At 40.6% G+C, this 18,645-nt stretch overlaps 1 protein-coding gene across 2 annotated transcripts in view; it reads right to left on the reverse strand.

The window, feature by feature from the left end:
* The window catches only part of spns1 (SPNS lysolipid transporter 1, lysophospholipid), a 100,567-nt gene that overhangs the window by 80,002 nt on the left and 1,920 nt on the right, over positions 1 to 18,645 (reverse strand). The window contains exons 2-12 of one of the 2 annotated variants that reach the window (XR_014595533.1): positions 16,540 to 16,770; positions 14,964 to 15,166; positions 13,208 to 13,359; positions 12,431 to 12,497; positions 12,130 to 12,272; positions 8,390 to 8,542; positions 6,249 to 6,438; positions 4,964 to 5,029; positions 4,728 to 4,826; positions 3,617 to 3,785; positions 1,221 to 1,641 (exon numbers count right to left, since the gene is read on the reverse strand). Coding sequence is in view for 1 of the 2 variants with exons in the window: in XM_083976513.1 (XP_083832639.1) it covers positions 1,571 to 1,641; positions 3,617 to 3,785; positions 4,728 to 4,826; positions 4,964 to 5,029; positions 6,249 to 6,438; positions 8,390 to 8,542; positions 12,130 to 12,272; positions 12,431 to 12,497; positions 13,208 to 13,359; positions 14,964 to 15,166; positions 16,540 to 16,762 (1,536 nt within the window). In the remaining variant the exon portion in view is untranslated. Of the gene's footprint in view, positions 1 to 1,043; positions 1,642 to 3,616; positions 3,786 to 4,727; positions 4,827 to 4,963; positions 5,030 to 6,248; positions 6,439 to 8,389; positions 8,543 to 12,129; positions 12,273 to 12,430; positions 12,498 to 13,207; positions 13,360 to 14,963; positions 15,167 to 16,539; positions 16,771 to 18,645 lie in introns of those variants that run through there. The other variant, XM_083976513.1, reaches the window with a different exon arrangement.

Below are 18,645 nucleotides of genomic sequence, written 5' to 3' on the forward strand. Positions count from 1 at the left end.
GAAAAGGAAACACAAACGGAGAAAACAAAAAAAGGAAGACGTAAACAACTAAAATTAAAATCTGTTTTCTTCATTCACTTCCTGTTTCCAGCTGCTCGTTGCTTCATTGGTTTGATTTTTTTTTTTTTAATCATTGAATTTACTTTTTTTTCTTCTTTTTTTGGTTAATTTTAATGAAGTTAAAATATTAAATATATCCCAAAGAGTGCATTTGTAAATTCCCATTCATGAGTTTTTATACTAATGTATTTATGTCAGTTTATTTTTATTAATAACTTTGAGAGGCGGGAAAACACTTGAGACTTTTACTTTGAAACATTCAGCTCAATGTCAAACTTTCCTCATTTCTCCTCATTTAAGTTCATTAACCCCCACTCCCCCCCCCCAAAAAAAACAAAAAAACAAGTTACTATGGAAACTGACGAGTCGACAGGAAAAGGAAACACAAACTGAGAAAACAAAAAAGGAAACGTAAACAACTAAAATTAAAATCTGTTTCCTTCATTCACTTCCTGTTTCCAGCTGCTGCATTTGTTTTTATGTTGTTGTTAATTTCATAGATTAAGAATATCACAAAGAGTTCATTTGTAAATTGTTTTTTTTTCTTCCCATTCATGAGTTTTTATACCAATGTATTTGTCAGTTTATATTTATTTTTATTAATAACTGTGACACCTGTGGGCTTCCATAGAAACCTTTAGTCTGAACCAGATTAAACCGGTGTGTAGCGCCACATTACGTAATAACGCCACATTTTGTTATAAAATTCTTTTACGCAATGTGTAATAAACCTTGCCGCATTTTGTATTAAGTTGTTACATAATGCACCAAATGATCACATTTTCTATATAAAAAAACTAAGTGCAACACCTGCATTTTGCAATAACTAATGCATTATGTAACAACTTGTGGCAAAGTTTATAACCTATTGTGTTTAAGAATTTTATTACTATATGTGGCGAAATTACATTATGAGGTGAAAATGTATTACATTATTACGTATAACGCAACTTTATTACATAATGTGTTGCTATATGGAGTCTCACACACACACACGCACGTCTGACAAGTAAATAGTTTAATAGTTCCCAAAAAACACATTTGCTAAAATAATTTCAGGTTAACAAACGACTTTGATTATTAACATTCATTTAAAAGCTTTTTTTTCTTTTCTTAAACAACCGTAGTTTACATGATATTTACTGCAGAGAGAACTGGACCAGAACCTGAACCTCAGACCCGCTGGTTAAGACCATGAAATAAAATTAAACGACCTGCAACGCGTTAAAGGAAAGAACTGAATTAAAACCTGTAGTGAAGCCGAGTAAAAGACGAGAAGCTTGAAGAAAAACAACAGGTTCCTCAGATGAAACGTAGTGTTTCTGTCCAGACGGGTCAACGAGTCTCTGTCTCTCTCGGGGTTCTGGTCGTGGTCGTCGTGGTCGTTCGCTCCCGAGCGTCGCAGCTTCTCCTCAGAGTCTCTGCTGCTCCTCGTTATAAAAAACAAAACCTGTAAAAAATAAAACTCGTCCTAAAACCTTCAAAATAAAAGAAGTGCAGGACGCCGTCCTCAGATCAGGACGCTGGACACCGGGACCCGAGTGGAGCGGCCGCTCTTCGGCACCACGATGGGCTCGTCGTCTGTCACACAGGGAAACAGGAAGTGATGTCATTAATGCTGTTGACTAGCAGACTCGTCGTAGACCTGGGCTGTATTCGAAACCGCATACTTATACTGCTAGTACAGGGTTCCTACAGCTTAAGCCAAGTTAAATTTAAGACTTTTTAAGACTTTTTTAAAGCCACTTGAAATGAAATTTAAGACCGACTTCACAATAAACACAATTGCAGAAAAAAGACAACAACAAAAAACACCACATCTATTACATAGGGTTAGGGACAATTTGACCCACTTTCCTATGTGATCCAAGGTAAAGTGACTGCTACATGAACATTGGATTGTGTCTCTTTCCAGCTGTCCTTTCAAAATAAATGCATAAAAAGTCCGGAAAAAACAAAAAACACTGACTCTGGAGCTGGTGGCGGTGAGAAATTTAGCGTTGACGGCCGCCACTAACTTCTCTATGTCAGAATGTTACCAATTATTTAGAGATTTGAGACCAATTCTAATCATAAAATCCCACTTACCATGTGGTAACATTTTTAAGACCTTTGAAAAATGTATTTAAGACATTTTAATGCCAATTAAGGCCTTGTTTTTAGATTAATGAATTCAATGCCTTGTAAGACTTTTTAAGGATCCGTAAGAACCCTGTAGTACGTACTGATATGGCCAAAATGCAGTATGCAAACGAAAGCAAAATCTGCAATATGTGAAATTCCCAGATGTCGTAATGATTCGGGAAATATCTCCAGTATCTGACCAGTCTACATTGTGTATCCCACAATGCAATGCGCCCCTGACGTCTAACTGTAACCAAAGACGGTTTAGAGTAGTGAAGTATCTTTGCCGTGTACCGTAACTATGTTATATAGTTTAATAAAATTAAACTTAATGCAGACTGATCGGTTCATTGTAAAACGTTTATTTATTTTTGTAAATGTGGTGATTTCTGGGGCAGCGCTGCTCTTCTGTCCAATACACACAGGAAGCTTCACTTTACATTCAGACAAACTAATGCTACTGATACAGGTGTTAGATTTCATCAATGAGACCAACATTTATCTCCTAAATATAATGTAACCAGCCGGTGGTAAACCTCTAAAAACCTGTGGGTAAGTTAATTAGCGATGGTTTTCTCCCCCGGGATGACGACGGAGGTTGGCCGACCGAGCAGCTCAGCAGACCGGCTGCTGCCTCTGTGATGTCCCGGTCGAAAAACATCGGAGCAAACTTCTAAACAGCCGTCATTTGGATAAACTGGCCGTATATTTGGTGCCTTAACAGTTACTTTCTCACATGAAAACATATTAAAACTTAATAAAGTTACATAATAACAGCGCTAGAGCGAGAAATAAAACAGCTTTTAGCCTGTTTTACAGCTACCGCTACCGGTTGCTGTGAAATGCATTCTGGGAAACTCGTATACTGCATACTGTGATGATAACGGCGTCGGTCTGCTGAAGTAGCATACTGAATACTACATTCAGTATGCAGTATACAGGACATACTAACGCAGTATGTAGTATATAGGGCTGGGACGATATGCTTTTCTCCCGATTTCGATTCTTCTACGATTTTTTGGATGGCGATTCGATTTAAATTGCGATTCTACGATATTGCCGATTCTCTCGATTTTTAGTCTTTAGCATTTTTAACATTTATCTGCACACAAATACTGTAGGAGCCTATAAATTAACATACTCCATTATAAAGTGAACTTAAACCCTTTTCAAAACCTGTACTCTCTGTATGTAAAAAAGGCGAACAAATGCACATTGCACAATATTTTAAACCCCTCCCCCCCAAAAAAAAAGTTTTTCAAAAAAAAAAAAGATTTAAAAATCGTCAAAAAAGATATCGCGATATTTATGTGAATTGATTTTTTCCCCTAGTACCCCTAGTAGTATACAGTACATAGTAACGCAGTATGTAGTAGCAGTACGGTAGTATGCGGTTTGGAACACAGCTCTGCTCTCATCTCCTCTGTCTCACCTGTGGAGACGAAGTTCTCCGCCCGGTTACGGTCGTTCTCGATGAAGAGCGCGGTGGCGAGGAAGAAGGCTCCGCCCACCACGGACACGAAGGAGCAGAGCAGCAGAGACAGCTGCAGGGAGCGGAACTGCCACAAGAAGGAGTCGCTCCTCCTCAGGGAGTCAGACACCTGGGGGGGGGGGGGGGGGGGGGGGAGGAGAAAGAGGAGGAGGAGGAGAGGAGAGGAGGAGGAGGAGGAGGAGAGGAGGGGGGGAGGGAGGAGGAAGAGGAGGAGGAGGAAGAGGAGGAAGAAGAGGAGGAGGAGGAGGAGGAGGAGAGGAGGGGGGGAGGGAGGAGGAGAGGAGAGGAGGAGGAGGAGGAGCAGAGGGGGGGAGGAGGAGGAGGAGGAGGAGAGGAGGAGGAAGGAGAGGGAGGAGAGGAGGAGGAGGAGAGGAGAGGGAGAGGGAGAGGAGGAGCAGGAGGAGAAAGGAGGGGGGGAGGGAGGAGAGGAGAGGAGGAGAGGGAGAGGAGGAGAGGAGGAGAAAGGAGGGGGGGGAGGGAGGAGAGGAGGAGGAGAGGAGGGGGAGGAGGAGCAAGAGGGATGAAAAGGAGGAAGAAGAGGAGGAGTGAGGAAAAGGAGGAGAAGAACAAGGAGGAGAAGGAGGAGGAAAGGAAGAAGGGGAGGAGGAGGAGAGAGAACAAGAAAAGGAGAAGGAGGAGGAGCAAGGGGGATGAAAAGGAGGAGGAACAAGAGGAAGAGAAGAAGAAGAAGAGGAGGAGGAAGAGCGGGGAGGGGGTGAGGAAAAAGAGGAGAAAGGAGGAAGAGGGACAAGATGAAGAAGAAGGAGAGGAGGAGGAAAAGGAGAAGGAGGAGGAGGGCGAGTGAGAAGGAGGAGAATGGTAGGAGGAGGAGCGGGGGGGCGGAAGTAGGAGGAGAAAGGAGGAAGAGAAGGAGGAGGAGGAGGGATGAAAAAGAGGAGGAAGAAGAGGAAGAGGAGGAGATTTAAATACACAAACTTCCTGCTCATCAATGAATGTTGTTGTAATGTGTGTGTGTGTGTGTGTGTGTGTGTGTGTGTGTGTGTGTGTGTGTGTGTGTGTGTGTGTGTGTGTGTGTGTGTGTGTGTCTCACCACTCCGATCAGGTACGGGCTGCCAGCGTCTCCTAGGAGATGAGAGATGACGATCTGGAAAGCTTCAGCTGTGGAGCGCCGAGTGGGAACGACCACGTACTGAGAGGAGGAGCAGGAGGGGGAGGAGGAGGAGGAGGAGGAGGAGGAGGAGGAGGAAGAGGAGGAGGAGGAGGAGGAGTCAGTTACAGTTCAAACGTTTCCATAACGACTGAACTATTGATCCGGATCAAACTCACCAGGAGAATATCGGCGACGATGGCCCAGTTCATGGACAAGAAGGTTTCTCCCAGGAAGATGAAGACCTGAAGACACACAATATGTTAATGAGATGCTAATGAGACGTTAATGAGATGCTAATGAGATGCTTTGTGTGAGTTAATTAGTAACCAGTCACTGCAGCTTTAAGTTGAGACAATACAGGCAAATGCAATGTTTTTTCACGCACTGATCAATTTATAGATTTTGGGCTGTTTTGCTTCTTTAAAAGGGATAGTTCACCCAAAATTCGTCCAAATCTCGCGCGATTTGCACCAGTGTCAGTGCAAATCGCGCAAGATTTGGACGAATTTGGACGGACCAGGAAGAGCAGTGCTGGGAGCTTCCGCTACAAAACAAGCTCAAAATATAGACTTATTTAATTTTTTTCAGAACAATTTCTCATGTCGGGGCTTCAATACAAGAGGGACATTACAGACGAGCAGCATGGAGGTATTTGGATGTTTTTTGGTGTGTCTTTTTGTTACGAAGAAAAGTGAGCAGCGCTGAAATTTGAATTTTGGGTGAACTATCCCTTTAACATGTCTTCTTTCAGACTAGAGGAAAGAAACGGTAGAAAATTCACATTAAGTTTTTTAAATTTTACTTCACTTTGTTTAATTTTGTCTGTAGATTTCTCCTAAATTCTAATATCTATGTAATTTTACAGTCCAAGTCTTTAAAGTTTTCTCAGAAAGAGTTCTCTGAGCTAGAAATCTCCACTTCAGCAGCACTTACAGACACCAAACCTTCCACTTTGATCCCTTTCTATATTCTGAAGGTTTTTACAGAGGGGATTGTTGATATATCATTCACAGCCTCATTTATACAACATTTTATTACTAAAAACATGGAGACATTAGATGTTTTAGGGCTGGTGACAGTATTTTCTCATTTACAGAGTGATAAAAAGAGATATCCACAATCCTCCTCAGTAAAAACTAAAGACTCTAATATGTCGACAAAATAAAACAAGAATTTTGAAAGTGGCTTTATCCATTGGTCAGTTTTCTGTTCTGGAAATATATGCAAATTAGCGCATATTTAATTAGATATTGCCTCATTTACATATTAAAACATAAAATTTGACAAAACTTGTAATACGAAATGTTTTTGTCTTAATGTAAGAGATAAACTTAGGAAGTTTCATGGTGAAATCTGTTAGTTTAGTTTTTTCCCTATTCACCTGTTTGTCCCCCTTATAAAATAAATAAAAAAGCCTCCCAATGTTCTGGCCAATCAGAGCGGAGGAGGCTGGTGACTCACGTATGTGGCGATGGTGCTGGCCTGGGCGAAGACGATGGCGAGGTAGAGGAACGGCGCCGACAGCAGCAGGCCGGCGGCGCAGACCAGCGGGTCGGCGCGCGGCGTCCTCTTCCTGAGCTGCCGGCTGGCCTGCACGCCGCTGGCCACGCCCAGAACGCCCGTCACACACGTGATGGCGCCGAAGATCAGACTGAGGGACGGGACGCAGCACGGGACAGAGTCAGTAAACCGCTCCGTGCTTTGAAAAAGTATCTGTCAATGATACGTCTTTAACCTTTTATCGATTATAAACGTTGATTGTTAATCTTCTTTTTGATTAATTAATTAATAATTAAGGTGATGTCACAAACTACGGCCGAATCTCACTGTTAATTCTTGATTTATTGATAAATAATAATTGTTTTGAGTCGTTTTTCAAATGACAAATACTTTCTACTTACTTTCTTTCATGCATTTATTTATTTATTCAGCATTTATTCAAGATATTCGTAACAAAGATTAGATTTTTATTTGTCATTCTTATGAGCCTGTGCATATTCTCATTTGCCCAGGTCATAGTATTTCAAAGGAGGTTAAATCGAAAGCAACTGGACTTAGTTATTTGTCTAGGAAATATAAATAAATACAAATAACTAAGTCCAGTTGCTTTCGATTTAACCTCTTTGAAAAAAAAAAAAAAAAAAAAAAAAAAAAAATTGTCATTCTTATGCATTTTTTTTTTTTACACGTCCACTGCTTGGAGATCAGCGCAATTAATTTAAACAATAAATAAGTAAAACATGAATAGATAAATAAATAGATAGATAGATTAAAATGTCTTAAACATAAGAAACAGAAATTTTGAGCTCACAATGTAATAAAAACACAATGTCAGAAAATAGAAAAACATTAAAAATGCATAAAAAACCGGTAACCCTTTAATCTACAGGCCGCTATTACATAATAATGTCTAAAAATATTCAAGAAATAACAATTAATTGCATAGTAATGTCTAGAAATAGTCCAGAAATAACGGTCAATTTCATAATGATGTCATATTTTTCATAAAGGTAATAGATTACACATGATTTTCATACTTGGAATTTTTTTGGGAAAAGCCAGAAGTCGTTGCAGCTGACCGTTACTGTATATCTGGGCTATTTCTACACAATCAATTGTTATTTCTTGGTGATATTTCTCTACATTACTATGAAATTGACGGTTATTTCTGGGCTATTTCTGGACATTATGACTCAATTAAAGCAGAACTATGCAACTTGGCCGGAAATAGCTCGCTCCTTCGTTGGTTTCTCTTTTTTTCCCCTCTCCGGAGCTCCCCCACAGTTCTAGGAGGCACATGTCACTGTCGTAAAAAAAAAACTCGCCGCCGCCACCTCCTCCACCCCCTCCCTACACGTGCTTGTGTTTACTGCTGAAGGTAGAGAGCGGTGTTTGCTAAGCACGGAGCTAATGCTAACACGGAGCTAAGGCTAACAGGGAGCTAATGCTAACACGGAGCTAACGCTAACAGGGAGCTAATGCTAACACGGAGCTAACGCTAATACGGCCACACACAGACAAAGACACAAAGACACACACACACACACACATGAATAAAGGTTCCAAAACGCGAAGGCGTGTGTGTGTCATGATGTATTACATTATCTTATAAAAGATCCATGGTGTGTGTGTGTCCGTGTTAGCATTAGCTCCGTGTTAGCCACAAGCCGAACTTCATCAGTACAAACATGTTTCCATGGTTTCCTCCGACTTTCCGAACTCAAACCAATCACGATTCATGACATGCATGACGTCATCTGCGTTCTTATCTCGTACTGCCGTAAGGCAGTTTCTCGCGATAGTTCTATCCATTGATGAGATTTACACCGAGACGGAGGACTGATCTTGCAAGTGCGGTTTTCAGCCAGTGGGGGGGGTGAGCGCATTGGCCTAGACCCCATTCACCTCATAATAGGTCACTCAACCATCACAGTGACTCTGAGCCACAATAATTACAGCCGAAATCCTGCATAGTTCTGCTTTAACGGCCTGTAAATTAAAGTGTTACCAAAAACCTTAACAAAAATGACAAAAATAGTAAATTAGGGGTGTAGAAGTCGAGATAAAGATTCAAAGTGTGTGTGTGTGTGTGTGTGTGAGACCTGTCGTCGGAGGCACAGTGTCCGTCCACGCACGGCGCCTTCTCCCCGGAGAAGATGGCCGCCCTCAGCAGGAAGGTCGGTGCCCACAGCGCCAGAGAGCCGGTGACGAAGGCCACGGCCGTGAAGCCCAGGGTGGAGAGCACGAAGCTGTAGCTGCACACACACACACACACACACACGTTAACATTTAGTCACATCTGTGCACCGTGTCGTGTCTTTACATTTCTTTTTTTTGTTAGTGGAAAAGAATCTGCCTCGTTCAGAGAGTCAGAGAGAGTTTTACTCTCTGACCGAGGCTCGTTTGCCGTAGGAGTTTTTTTTAAGAGGTAAAACATGACCGAGCCGATTCCCATAAAGACCTTTAACTTTTAAAAGAGTCAAGTCAAGTCAGCATTTATTTGTGTAGCACATTTAAAACCACAGCAGTCGACCAAAGTGCTGCACAAAGGAGGGTAAACAGTTAAATAAAACAACAATAATAAGAATAAGTTATTATTGCAGCAATAATAGGTTAATGAAACATCAATAGCAAGTAATAAAATAGATGTAAAACAAAAGTACGTAATCATGAAACAGTTCAAAAGATAAAAGGGAGAGAAAAACCCACGGGTCAACAACATAAAGAGAGAGCACATTGCAGATTTTTTTCTACGATCATGTAATTGTTCCCACCTCTAGGAAACAGGAGTTCTCCTTCACAGACATTTTGTTCATTCTTTTCTGTTGCTGAACAAAACAATCCTGATAAACAGGAAGTGACTCTGTCAACAGGAAACAATAAAACACTTCTTGTGACCTTTTATCTTTATGCATCCTAATTGTATGTTTTTATTTTATATATATTTTTTTTACTTCATTTATTTATTTTTTGTCAAGCTCTGCTTTTTGTGATATTATATTTATTACGCACTCCCTGGACTTCACTGTTGTTCCATGTTTGTTTGTATGACGTCTTTAACTCATTGACGTCTAAGTACGTCAATCAAAATCCAACGCTTGAGTGCAACTGCAGGAGGAGAAGTAGGAGAGAGTAGGACTCCTACTTGTTGTATTTTTTGTTTTTTTATTGTACAATGAAAAAAACATGTGAAATGAAATTTTCAGATGTCTTACATGTTTTTGAAGCCAAAATTAAAACGGATAAATCACTGAGAGACTCTCTTTCACAAAAATGCATTTTTCTCAGCTTTCTAGAAAAAAAGTGGTCTTTTTGGTGCAACCAGGCTCTATTCAACTTAAGATAAATCAAGAATGGAACAAGGTACAAACAAATGTTTTTCCCCCTAGTTAAATAGAGAGTCTCCTCTTTCCTTTGAGCTGTTTGGTGTTTTCAGAGTCATAGTACAAAATATTCTGTGGGTCTTGAAATATTACTCAAAATGCCCCAAAACGCTGGCACCTGGCACTGACCATTTTTAATTGCCCCTTGGGGATGAATAAAGTTTTTTGAATTGAATTTTATAAAGGGGCTGGCACTCAAAGAGTTAATATGATAATAAAGTTTGGAAAAAAAGAAAGAAAAGAAAGACCTGTTCCTGCAGGAGCACAGCTGTTCCTAATGAAGTGACCAGACCTGTGGAGCAGCTTTGTCAGTGTTTGTAACCGGTTCGTTAACACTCGGCTCTGACTGCATCTTAATTATCTAAACGCTGCTTCTCTCTGAGCAGGGCTTTGGTTTTTGAATACTTTTGATTTTCCCTTTATAGACACACACCACATTAAAAAAAATCTTTTTTTTCCCAGCACAACTTCATCTATATGATCTGATAATAATTTGTTCACTTTAACCCCCCTCCCCCCAGATAAACATTTGTTTTACTATCGTATCTCTGGTTTTACGTCTGTCAGAGTCAAATAAAAACTGAGACAGTTTCAAATCTGCACTTTCATGCTCTAGGTGACCTAGTTTCATCTCCACGGCGCCTTGAAGACGTCATGCGACCTGATCACAGGTTAAAGGGACATTTCTAACGAGCTCATGGAAACAAACGAGCCGCCTCACGTCAATCAAACCAAATTAATCTCAGAAAATTATTATCATCATCATCTAAACCGATGTATTTTTTTCTTCCCGTAAAAACGCATTCAGATGTTTGATGACTCATCCTGCACTCGGGGGCGGTCCCAGTTTTGCATCATAATCAAAACCAATTTCTAGTCACCACGGCAACCTCGGTGTCGGACGGACCTGCGACGCTGCATTTTTCTGTCACGTCATCGTTCAATGTAGAGAAACTCAGAGTTTACTTGAAACGACGTCATTGAGGCAAGTCCCCAGGCAACTTCAACACAGGACAGTTTAAGCTGTAAAAATGTCCTGAATGAGGTCATTTCCAGTAAACTCTGGACTATCTCCCTTCAGGACACTTGGGTTGCAGCGGACGAGCAGTGTGGAGGAATATTAAAGGGTTGTTGTGTAGTTTTATGGACGTTTTTGTGTCGGGCCCTGTTACTCTACTTCAAAATCACCTGCCTGAGCGCCTTTAACACTGAATTTGATCTTACAGGCGACCGTGGCTCCTTTAAATTACAGTAAATCATCAATAAATGTGTTTGAATTTGTCAAACCACAGTTTAATTTGTTATTGATCATCCAGCCATATTTAAATTATTTTTTTAACTAAATCTTTTTCTACTAAAATTAGTAGGCTTAGGCTATATTAAAACTGAGCAGCTTGACTACAGCCTCTGAACCTCTAAAAAAAAAAATACACAATTTAAAATAGGTTTTGTTTGTGAGTATACGACAAGCAACATGATGATATTTTGAAAATAAAGTAATGACATTGCCCATAGCTAAAACTGGACCTGCAAATACAAATCAATAAATGTTTATAAATGTTGTTTATTTGACCAGTTTGAGTTTAATTTAACTCACATGTTGTTCTTGAATCCTCCAAACTGCTGCGATCAGAATAATCCTGTGTTTTTGGATCAAAGTTAAATCCTGATTCTACTAAAACGTTCTGAACAACACAAACTGAGGGTTTGATCCAGATTAAAACCAGGACTGGATCACGTGATCTGACCTCAGAGTCTTTTTAGTTTTTAGTTTTGAAACAACTCATTTTCAACATTTGATCCAAAATCCGATCGAGATTTCTTTTGTACAACTGGACCTTGGAGCTGAAAGAGTTTATTATCAGGTTGAAATCCCTCCATAATAATTCCTTATTTAAAGGGATAGTTCTGAGTTACAGCGGGGCTCCGTGCAGCACTGCATGTCCATATGACGGTTGAGAACGGAGCTCACTTTTCTTGGTCCAAAAAGACACACCAAAAAACATCCAAATACCTCCATAGTGCTCATCTGTAATGTCCCTCTTGTATTGAAGCCCTGACATGAGAAATTGTTCAGTGTGTCACTGGCAGAGCAGTGAACTGAGACACTGGGAGCTTCTGCTACAAACAAGCTTAAAATATAGACTTATTTAACTTTTTTCGGAACAATTTCTCATTTCGGGGCTTCAATACAAGAGGGACATTACAGATGAGCACTATGGAGGTATTTGGATGTTTTTTGGTGTGTCTTTTTGGACGAAGAAAAGTCATATGGACATGCACTGCTACGCCGAGACACCCTGTAACTCAGAGAAGCCACGGAGGACTCTGAAACTTCTCCCAGCCCTTAGTCCACATGAGGGGGAGGAGAGAATGAGTGAAATTTGAATTTTGGGTGGACTACCCCTTTAATAAACTGAGCCCCGCCCCCCCTGCTGTGACCCGTGTGTGTGACCTACTTCTTGCTGAGCGCCTGCATGTCTGCGATCCAGCTGGTCCGGTGCAGGTGATGCTCCGGCCGAGCCTCGATGGCGCCGCGCTTCGGCTCCTTTACCACGACGAGCAGCAGCACCACGGCAACCAGCCCCAGACCGGGAGTCACCTGGAGACAGGGAACCCCCGTTAGTCAGAGGGAGAGGGGGGGGGGGGGGGGGGGGGGGTGTGTGTGTGTGTGTGTCTGTGTGTGTGTGTGTGGGGGTGGGTGTGTGTGTGTGTGTGTGTGTGTGTGTGTGTGTGTGTGTGTGTGTGTGTGAGACTCACCCTCAGAGCCCAGTGCCAGTCCCCGGCGAGGTTGCTGACCTGAGAGCCCACGATGTATCCGAGGCCGCTGAGACCAAACAACAACAACGATGTTAAGCACAGATTGTCATATTTGTTAGAAATATTATAACAACTAAAATGCCATATATTTTTATAGAAAATTATCTTTTAGTTCATAATTACTCAACTGGACATGCTGCTGGAGGTTATTTTATTTTGTATTTTATATTGTAAGAATGCTGGGTAGCTTAATTTGGTATGTAGGACAGGCATTAATATCAGCATCATGCTTCTGTTCTGCTGTGCCTTTTCAGTCACTATTTTGTCAATAATGTTTGTGTCGATAATAGTTTGCTATTGTGTGATGTGACTGAATAAAGAATTTCAAATCAAATCAATCAATTTTACCCAGGGAGATTTCTCAAGGTGCAGTATTATATAGAGCTGTGTTATTATCTCATAGTGTGGTGAATGTGCAGCTCACAACTTGTCCACCAGAGCGTTGTGGAGTTGTTGGATTGTGTATTTGATGAGTTTGATGATGAGGGAAACCAAGAAATCCCGTAATGAGCCTCCGTAGCGTAGCTCTGAGCAGCTCACGACTCTGCTCCGCCGTTCTAAAAACAGCTTGCACCGACAATTAAAGGTAACGAACCTACTGCTATGACTATAGGGATTATGGTGATGGGACAATTTGACTAAATGTTGAACTATCCCTTTAACCATCCACCTCCAGGGAGAAGCTGGGATGCTGCTGCGGCTGCTCCGTGGTCCTACCTGCCCACTGGGATGGCGAAGTAGAAGATGGAGAGCATGTTGGTCCTCTTGCCCTTGACGTAGAGGTCAGCGATGATGGTGGGGGCGATGGTGGAGTAGCTGGCCTCGCCCACGCCGACCAGCCCGCGGGTCAGCAGCAGCGCCCAGAAGTGCTGCACACACACACACACACACACACACACACACACACCCAAACACGATGAGCCAATCACAGTGTGCATAGCTAGCCCATACACTCGGACATTCTCTGCTTCCACGTCCATTGAAATGCATTGCAGTTAGTCAGTTTTCATTCGTTTTTATATGGTTTTTCTTGACATTTTAAGTTTAAAATGGTCAAACGGTGTTCATGGGGTACATGCAACTCCGACACTAGGTATCCTGAGAGGCCACGGGGGGGATTTTTACCGCATAGTCTTTTTACCTTTTCCTAAGCCACATCTCAACCGAGAGAAGTGTCTGCTCTGGATAAAGTTATGCAGTAGACCACAACACCAACTAAACGTGGATAAACTTAACAAGGATGTCTACATCTGTTCTAAGTTAAGTCAACAACGTATTTGAGGCAACATATTGTCAGAGATGTTTAGATGTTAGCCAGTATCACAACTAAGCATAAAGTCCGCTAGCTTAATGCTAACGTATAATGGAAAACTCCATAGACAGGCTAACAGAAATTAGCCCGTAGCAGTAAAGCTAAGTGAAGTTTTGGTGACTTCCAGATGATATTTGATCTTTCTGTCTCCATAAATCATCAATTGCCTCCTGTGAAATGTCTCTACTGTGACAGCTGTTGCCATAGCAACTGTCACCGAATGTTGACTGTTTGTCCGAGTGAGTGGAGGGGGCGGGGCTTAGCCAGAGGTCAATTCACAGTGACTCTACTTAAAGGATAATTTCTGTTTTTTACAACCTGGACCTTATTTCTAGCATAAAATACGATCATTTTACTCACCCAGACAACTTTGGTGTCATTTGGAGTCGTTTTGACGAAATTAGCTCCAGTGGAGAGGCGCGTATATCCGTATAATGCTAGAACACGGGGCAGCGCAATGCAGCCTCTAAATAACACATTATCTGCAGAGAAACTCCTTCATTTCACCAATATTTAGTTCTGATAGGCTAGTGCTATTCCCCTCTGAGTCCGGGGTTAGCTGTTATCAACATCCGGGGTCTGTAGGTTGACCTACTAGCTAATGCTAATGCTACGGTTCGTTTCTGTGTGTTTCCGACTTGTCAGAACAAAATGAGCAGCTGGATGAAGTTCAGCTTCCACAGGCTTCCTCTCCTCAACCTGGACTCACTAAAGCTCCGGCTAGTTGAGATAAAAATGGACCCGAATGCCGAAGCAGAATGATTATTATCAGAATGAGCCGCGCAGCGCTCAGAGATGACATCATCCAGGTCAGAGGTCAGTAGGTCAACCTACAGACCCCGGATGTTGATAACAGCTAACCCCGGACTCAGAGGGGAATAGCACTAGCCTATCAGAACTAAATATTGGTGAAATGAAGGAGTTTCTCTGCAGATAATGTGTTATTTAGAGGCTGCATTCTGCTGCCCTGTAGACTCCATTATACGGATATACGCGCCTCTCCACTGGGGCTAATTTCGTCAAAACAACTCCATATGACACCAAAGTTATCTGGGGGAGGAAATGATCGTATTTTATGCTAGAAATAAGGTCCAGGTTGTAAAAAACGGAAATTATCCTTTAAATTAAAAAAAAAAGAAAGACAACGACCACGATGCTCACCTCTCGGGGCGTGTAGGAGCTGGCCAGCGTCACCACCGACCAGAACGCTATCCCGACGCTCATGATGTACTTCCTGTTGTACCTGTCGCCCAGGTAACCGAAGAACGGAGCCAGGAACATGTAGCTGCAGATGAAAACTGTTTGCAGTAAACCGGACTTCCCATCGTCGATGCCAAAGTAATGCTCGATGTCCGGGAGAACACCTGGAGGGAGGGAGGGAGGCAACAGCTGATCAGATTCACACAAAAAAAACATCTTTTTCTTAATCGTTTTGAAAAAGTTTCTCCATAAACACGACATCGTTTCAAGAAATATTATCTGCAACCAATGTGTTTTGTTTCAGGGCCGATACTGATACCGATTATTAGTAATCAAAGAAACTGATAACTGATATGTCAAAATAGTGTCAAAATGTAGAATAACACACCTGAGATTTGACTGAATACAGTATACTGGGTTTTTTTTTTTGAACACTGTGAAAATTGGTGATAAAAAGACCTTAAATTTGTGTAGAATAACACAAACTGCAACACAAATCTTGGCTCAGTGGGGACTGTGGCCAGGACGTAGACACACAGACAAGGTTGGTGAGTTTAGACAGTGTTTTAAAATACATTTATTTTATCAGTTATCAAGAAAAAATGTGATAAGATCCCGATTATCGTAAAAATGCAGAATATCAGTCGATATAATTAGCCATGCTCAAATTGAAACAAATTAGACCATTGGACAAAATTTTGCAAACACTAGAAATACACAAATATTTGTTCTGAGACTGAAGAACGTTACTTTTTTAGTCAATGAACGTTCAAATTAGGGCCAATGGCGTGAATTTTTTGGAAATATTGTAGAGAAATATCTGGAAAAAAAGTGGTACAATTTCTCCAATAACGTTTAAACATTTCTCGAAAAAGAGTGGTAAAAATTCTAGAAAAAAATTCAACCAAAAAATAAGTTTTTTAAAAAATTCTAGAAAAAAAAGTTTTTAAAAAGATTTTAGAAAAAAAAGGTTTTTTAAATTCTCAAAAAAAAAAGTTTTTTAAAAAAAATTCTAGAAGAAAGTGGTAAGATATCTAGAAAAAAAGATAAAAAAAAAAAAGTTAAACATTATATAGAAAAAAGTGGTAAGAATTCTCAAAAAATGGATGGATGGACAGGTAAGCACATACAACATGATGCATTTTTAGGTCATATGCAACATTTTCTAGAAAAAACTGGTAAAATTTATCAAAAAAATTGTTTTTTTAAATAAAATTCTAGAAGAAACTGGAAAAATTTCTCAAAAAAAGTAAAACAAACCATTGGTTTATTATTTATTTGTCACCTTGAGTATTTATGCTCAGCTGTTATTCAACATGTGACTGTGAAACAAAACCAAAACTAAACCTAAACTTTTCTTTTGTCACTGTCGAGGCTTCTGATTGGCCGCCTGGCAGCAGCAGCAGCCGGTGTGTGTGTGTGTGTGTGTGTGTTTGTGGGGGTGGTGTATGTGTGTGTGTGTGTGTGTGTGTGTGTGTGTGTGTGTGTGTGTGTGTGTGTGTGTGTGTGTGTGTGTGTGTGTGTGTGTGTGTGCTACCGGCCACGGTGAAGCGGTCCATGTAGTTGAGCAGGTTGATGTAGCAGAGGATGAGGACGGTCAGCACGGCCCGGACCTTCGTCACGCCGCTGGGCGACTCGTCCTCGGGCGCCGCGCGAGGCCCCGCCCCCCCCGAGGCCCCGCCCCTCTCCTCCGCCCCCTCCGCCTCGCTGTCATCCGACAGGAACGGCGCCGAGTCCGACGTGGGGTCGCCCAGAGACATGGCCGCCGCTGAGGGAGGAGAACGACGTCATTACCATCATCATCATCATCATCATCATCATCATCATCATCAAAAACAGGATTTTAAACGTGTTTTCAAACTTTAATTCGTCTTTAAACACATCATTTTTCACCATATTTGGTCATTTTCATAACATGCTCTGTCTTTGTTTTCTTTTTTTTTTTTTTTAAAGGAACTTATTTAGATGATAAATGTCAATAATTTTGCTGTGAATCTAAATGTTATTAAAATCTTAATATCACATTATCAAACACGACATGTTGGAAACAGCAGGATTTTAATAGTTCTTTGGTTGTTTGTTTTATTATTGTCTCTTTTTATTTTATTTAATCCTTGTCCATGCCACTGAAATAAAGTTTGTTTATTATAAATTATGGATATTATATCACCGTCGTCTCTTTTCTGATATTTATTAGAATAGTAAATTATGTTTTTTGACTTGTTTTTACTGTATTTTTAAAATCTAAAACGAGTGAATCATCATTTAGACGTGAGGAGAAACGACAACAAACAGACCTAACACACAATCATATTAAATAAATCTATTATAATATATTAAATAAGGTGCAGGGAAAAAAAGGAACCACGTTCAGTTCTTACAGGTCACGTGACCGCTTGAAGTGACGGGAGCTTCTGGTAAATTATTTGCATTCATGTAAAATAAGATCATGATGACTAGACTAGTCTATCAACTGTTTAAATTAAACCATCATCAACAACACAATCGCCTCTTGTTCGTGTCCATGATGCAAAAAACCCCCCCAAAAACCCACTACAAAACCTCCAGTGGAGCTGAACGTGGTCAGTGAACGCCTCACGTAACGACATTAACTAACTGGAGTCAGGAGTCGTCGGTGAAACAGACTCATGTCCCATAATTCCTCATAATTCCTGCAGGAAATGAGACACACAACTAAAAAAAAAGGAGATATTTTACTTCTTTACTCTGAAGTTTCACATTAAGACTAAACTGAGCATCACGGGTCACGAGTGTCGGGTTTTTTTGAGGCCGTTGATCTTCAGCGACTCAGACAGAGCTGAAGACGCCGTGGGTAAAAAGCTGAGGAACGTGAAGAGGAAGAGAAAGGAGAAGGAGAAGGAGGAGAAGGAGAAGGAGAAGGAGAAGCTTCGCTGCACATGACCCAGTGAAACTCCGTGTGTCATGTCTACGCTCGGTGTGTGTTTGTGCAGCAGCAGCAGTTTCTCCACACACTGGTCAACACTTCTCTCTGTGTGTGCTGCTAATAATAATAATTATAATAATTCTAATAATGGATTTTATTTGTAGTGCAGTGTAGTTCATATTGAGTAAACAATCTCAAAGTGCTACATTACTACATTGTCTATACCAGTGCTTCTCAACCTTTCGTACATCAAGGACCCCTAAATTGACACAAATTAGACCAATTAGACCCCCATTGGACCAAATTGAGAAGGAAACACCAGAAATGCACAAATATTTGTTCTGAGACTGAAGAACATTACTTTTTTATACTTTTAAATTAGGGCCAATGGCGTGAATTTTTGGAAATATTATAGAGAAATTTCTGGGAAAAAAGTGGTCCAATTTCTCCAAAAACATTTAAACATTTCTAGGAAGAAGTGGTAAAAATTTCTCGTAAAAAATGTTCAAAATAAAAATAAAAAAAGTAAAAGTTTTCTAGAAAAAAGTGGTAAAATTTCTAAAACTAAAAAGTTTTTTTTTTTTAATCTAGAAAAAGTGGTAAAATTAAAAAAAAAAAACTTCTAGAAAAAAGTGGTAAAATTTCTCGTAAAAAATGTTCTTTCTTGTTTTTCTTTCTTTCTTTTTGTAGTTTTCTTGAGATTTTGGGGGATTATTCTGTTATATGTATTTTAGTGAT

The sequence above is a fragment of the Trachurus trachurus genome (genome assembly GCF_905171665.1).
Source record: "Trachurus trachurus genome assembly, chromosome: 8".
In the NCBI taxonomy this organism is placed as follows: Eukaryota; Metazoa; Chordata; class Actinopteri; order Carangiformes; family Carangidae; genus Trachurus; species Trachurus trachurus.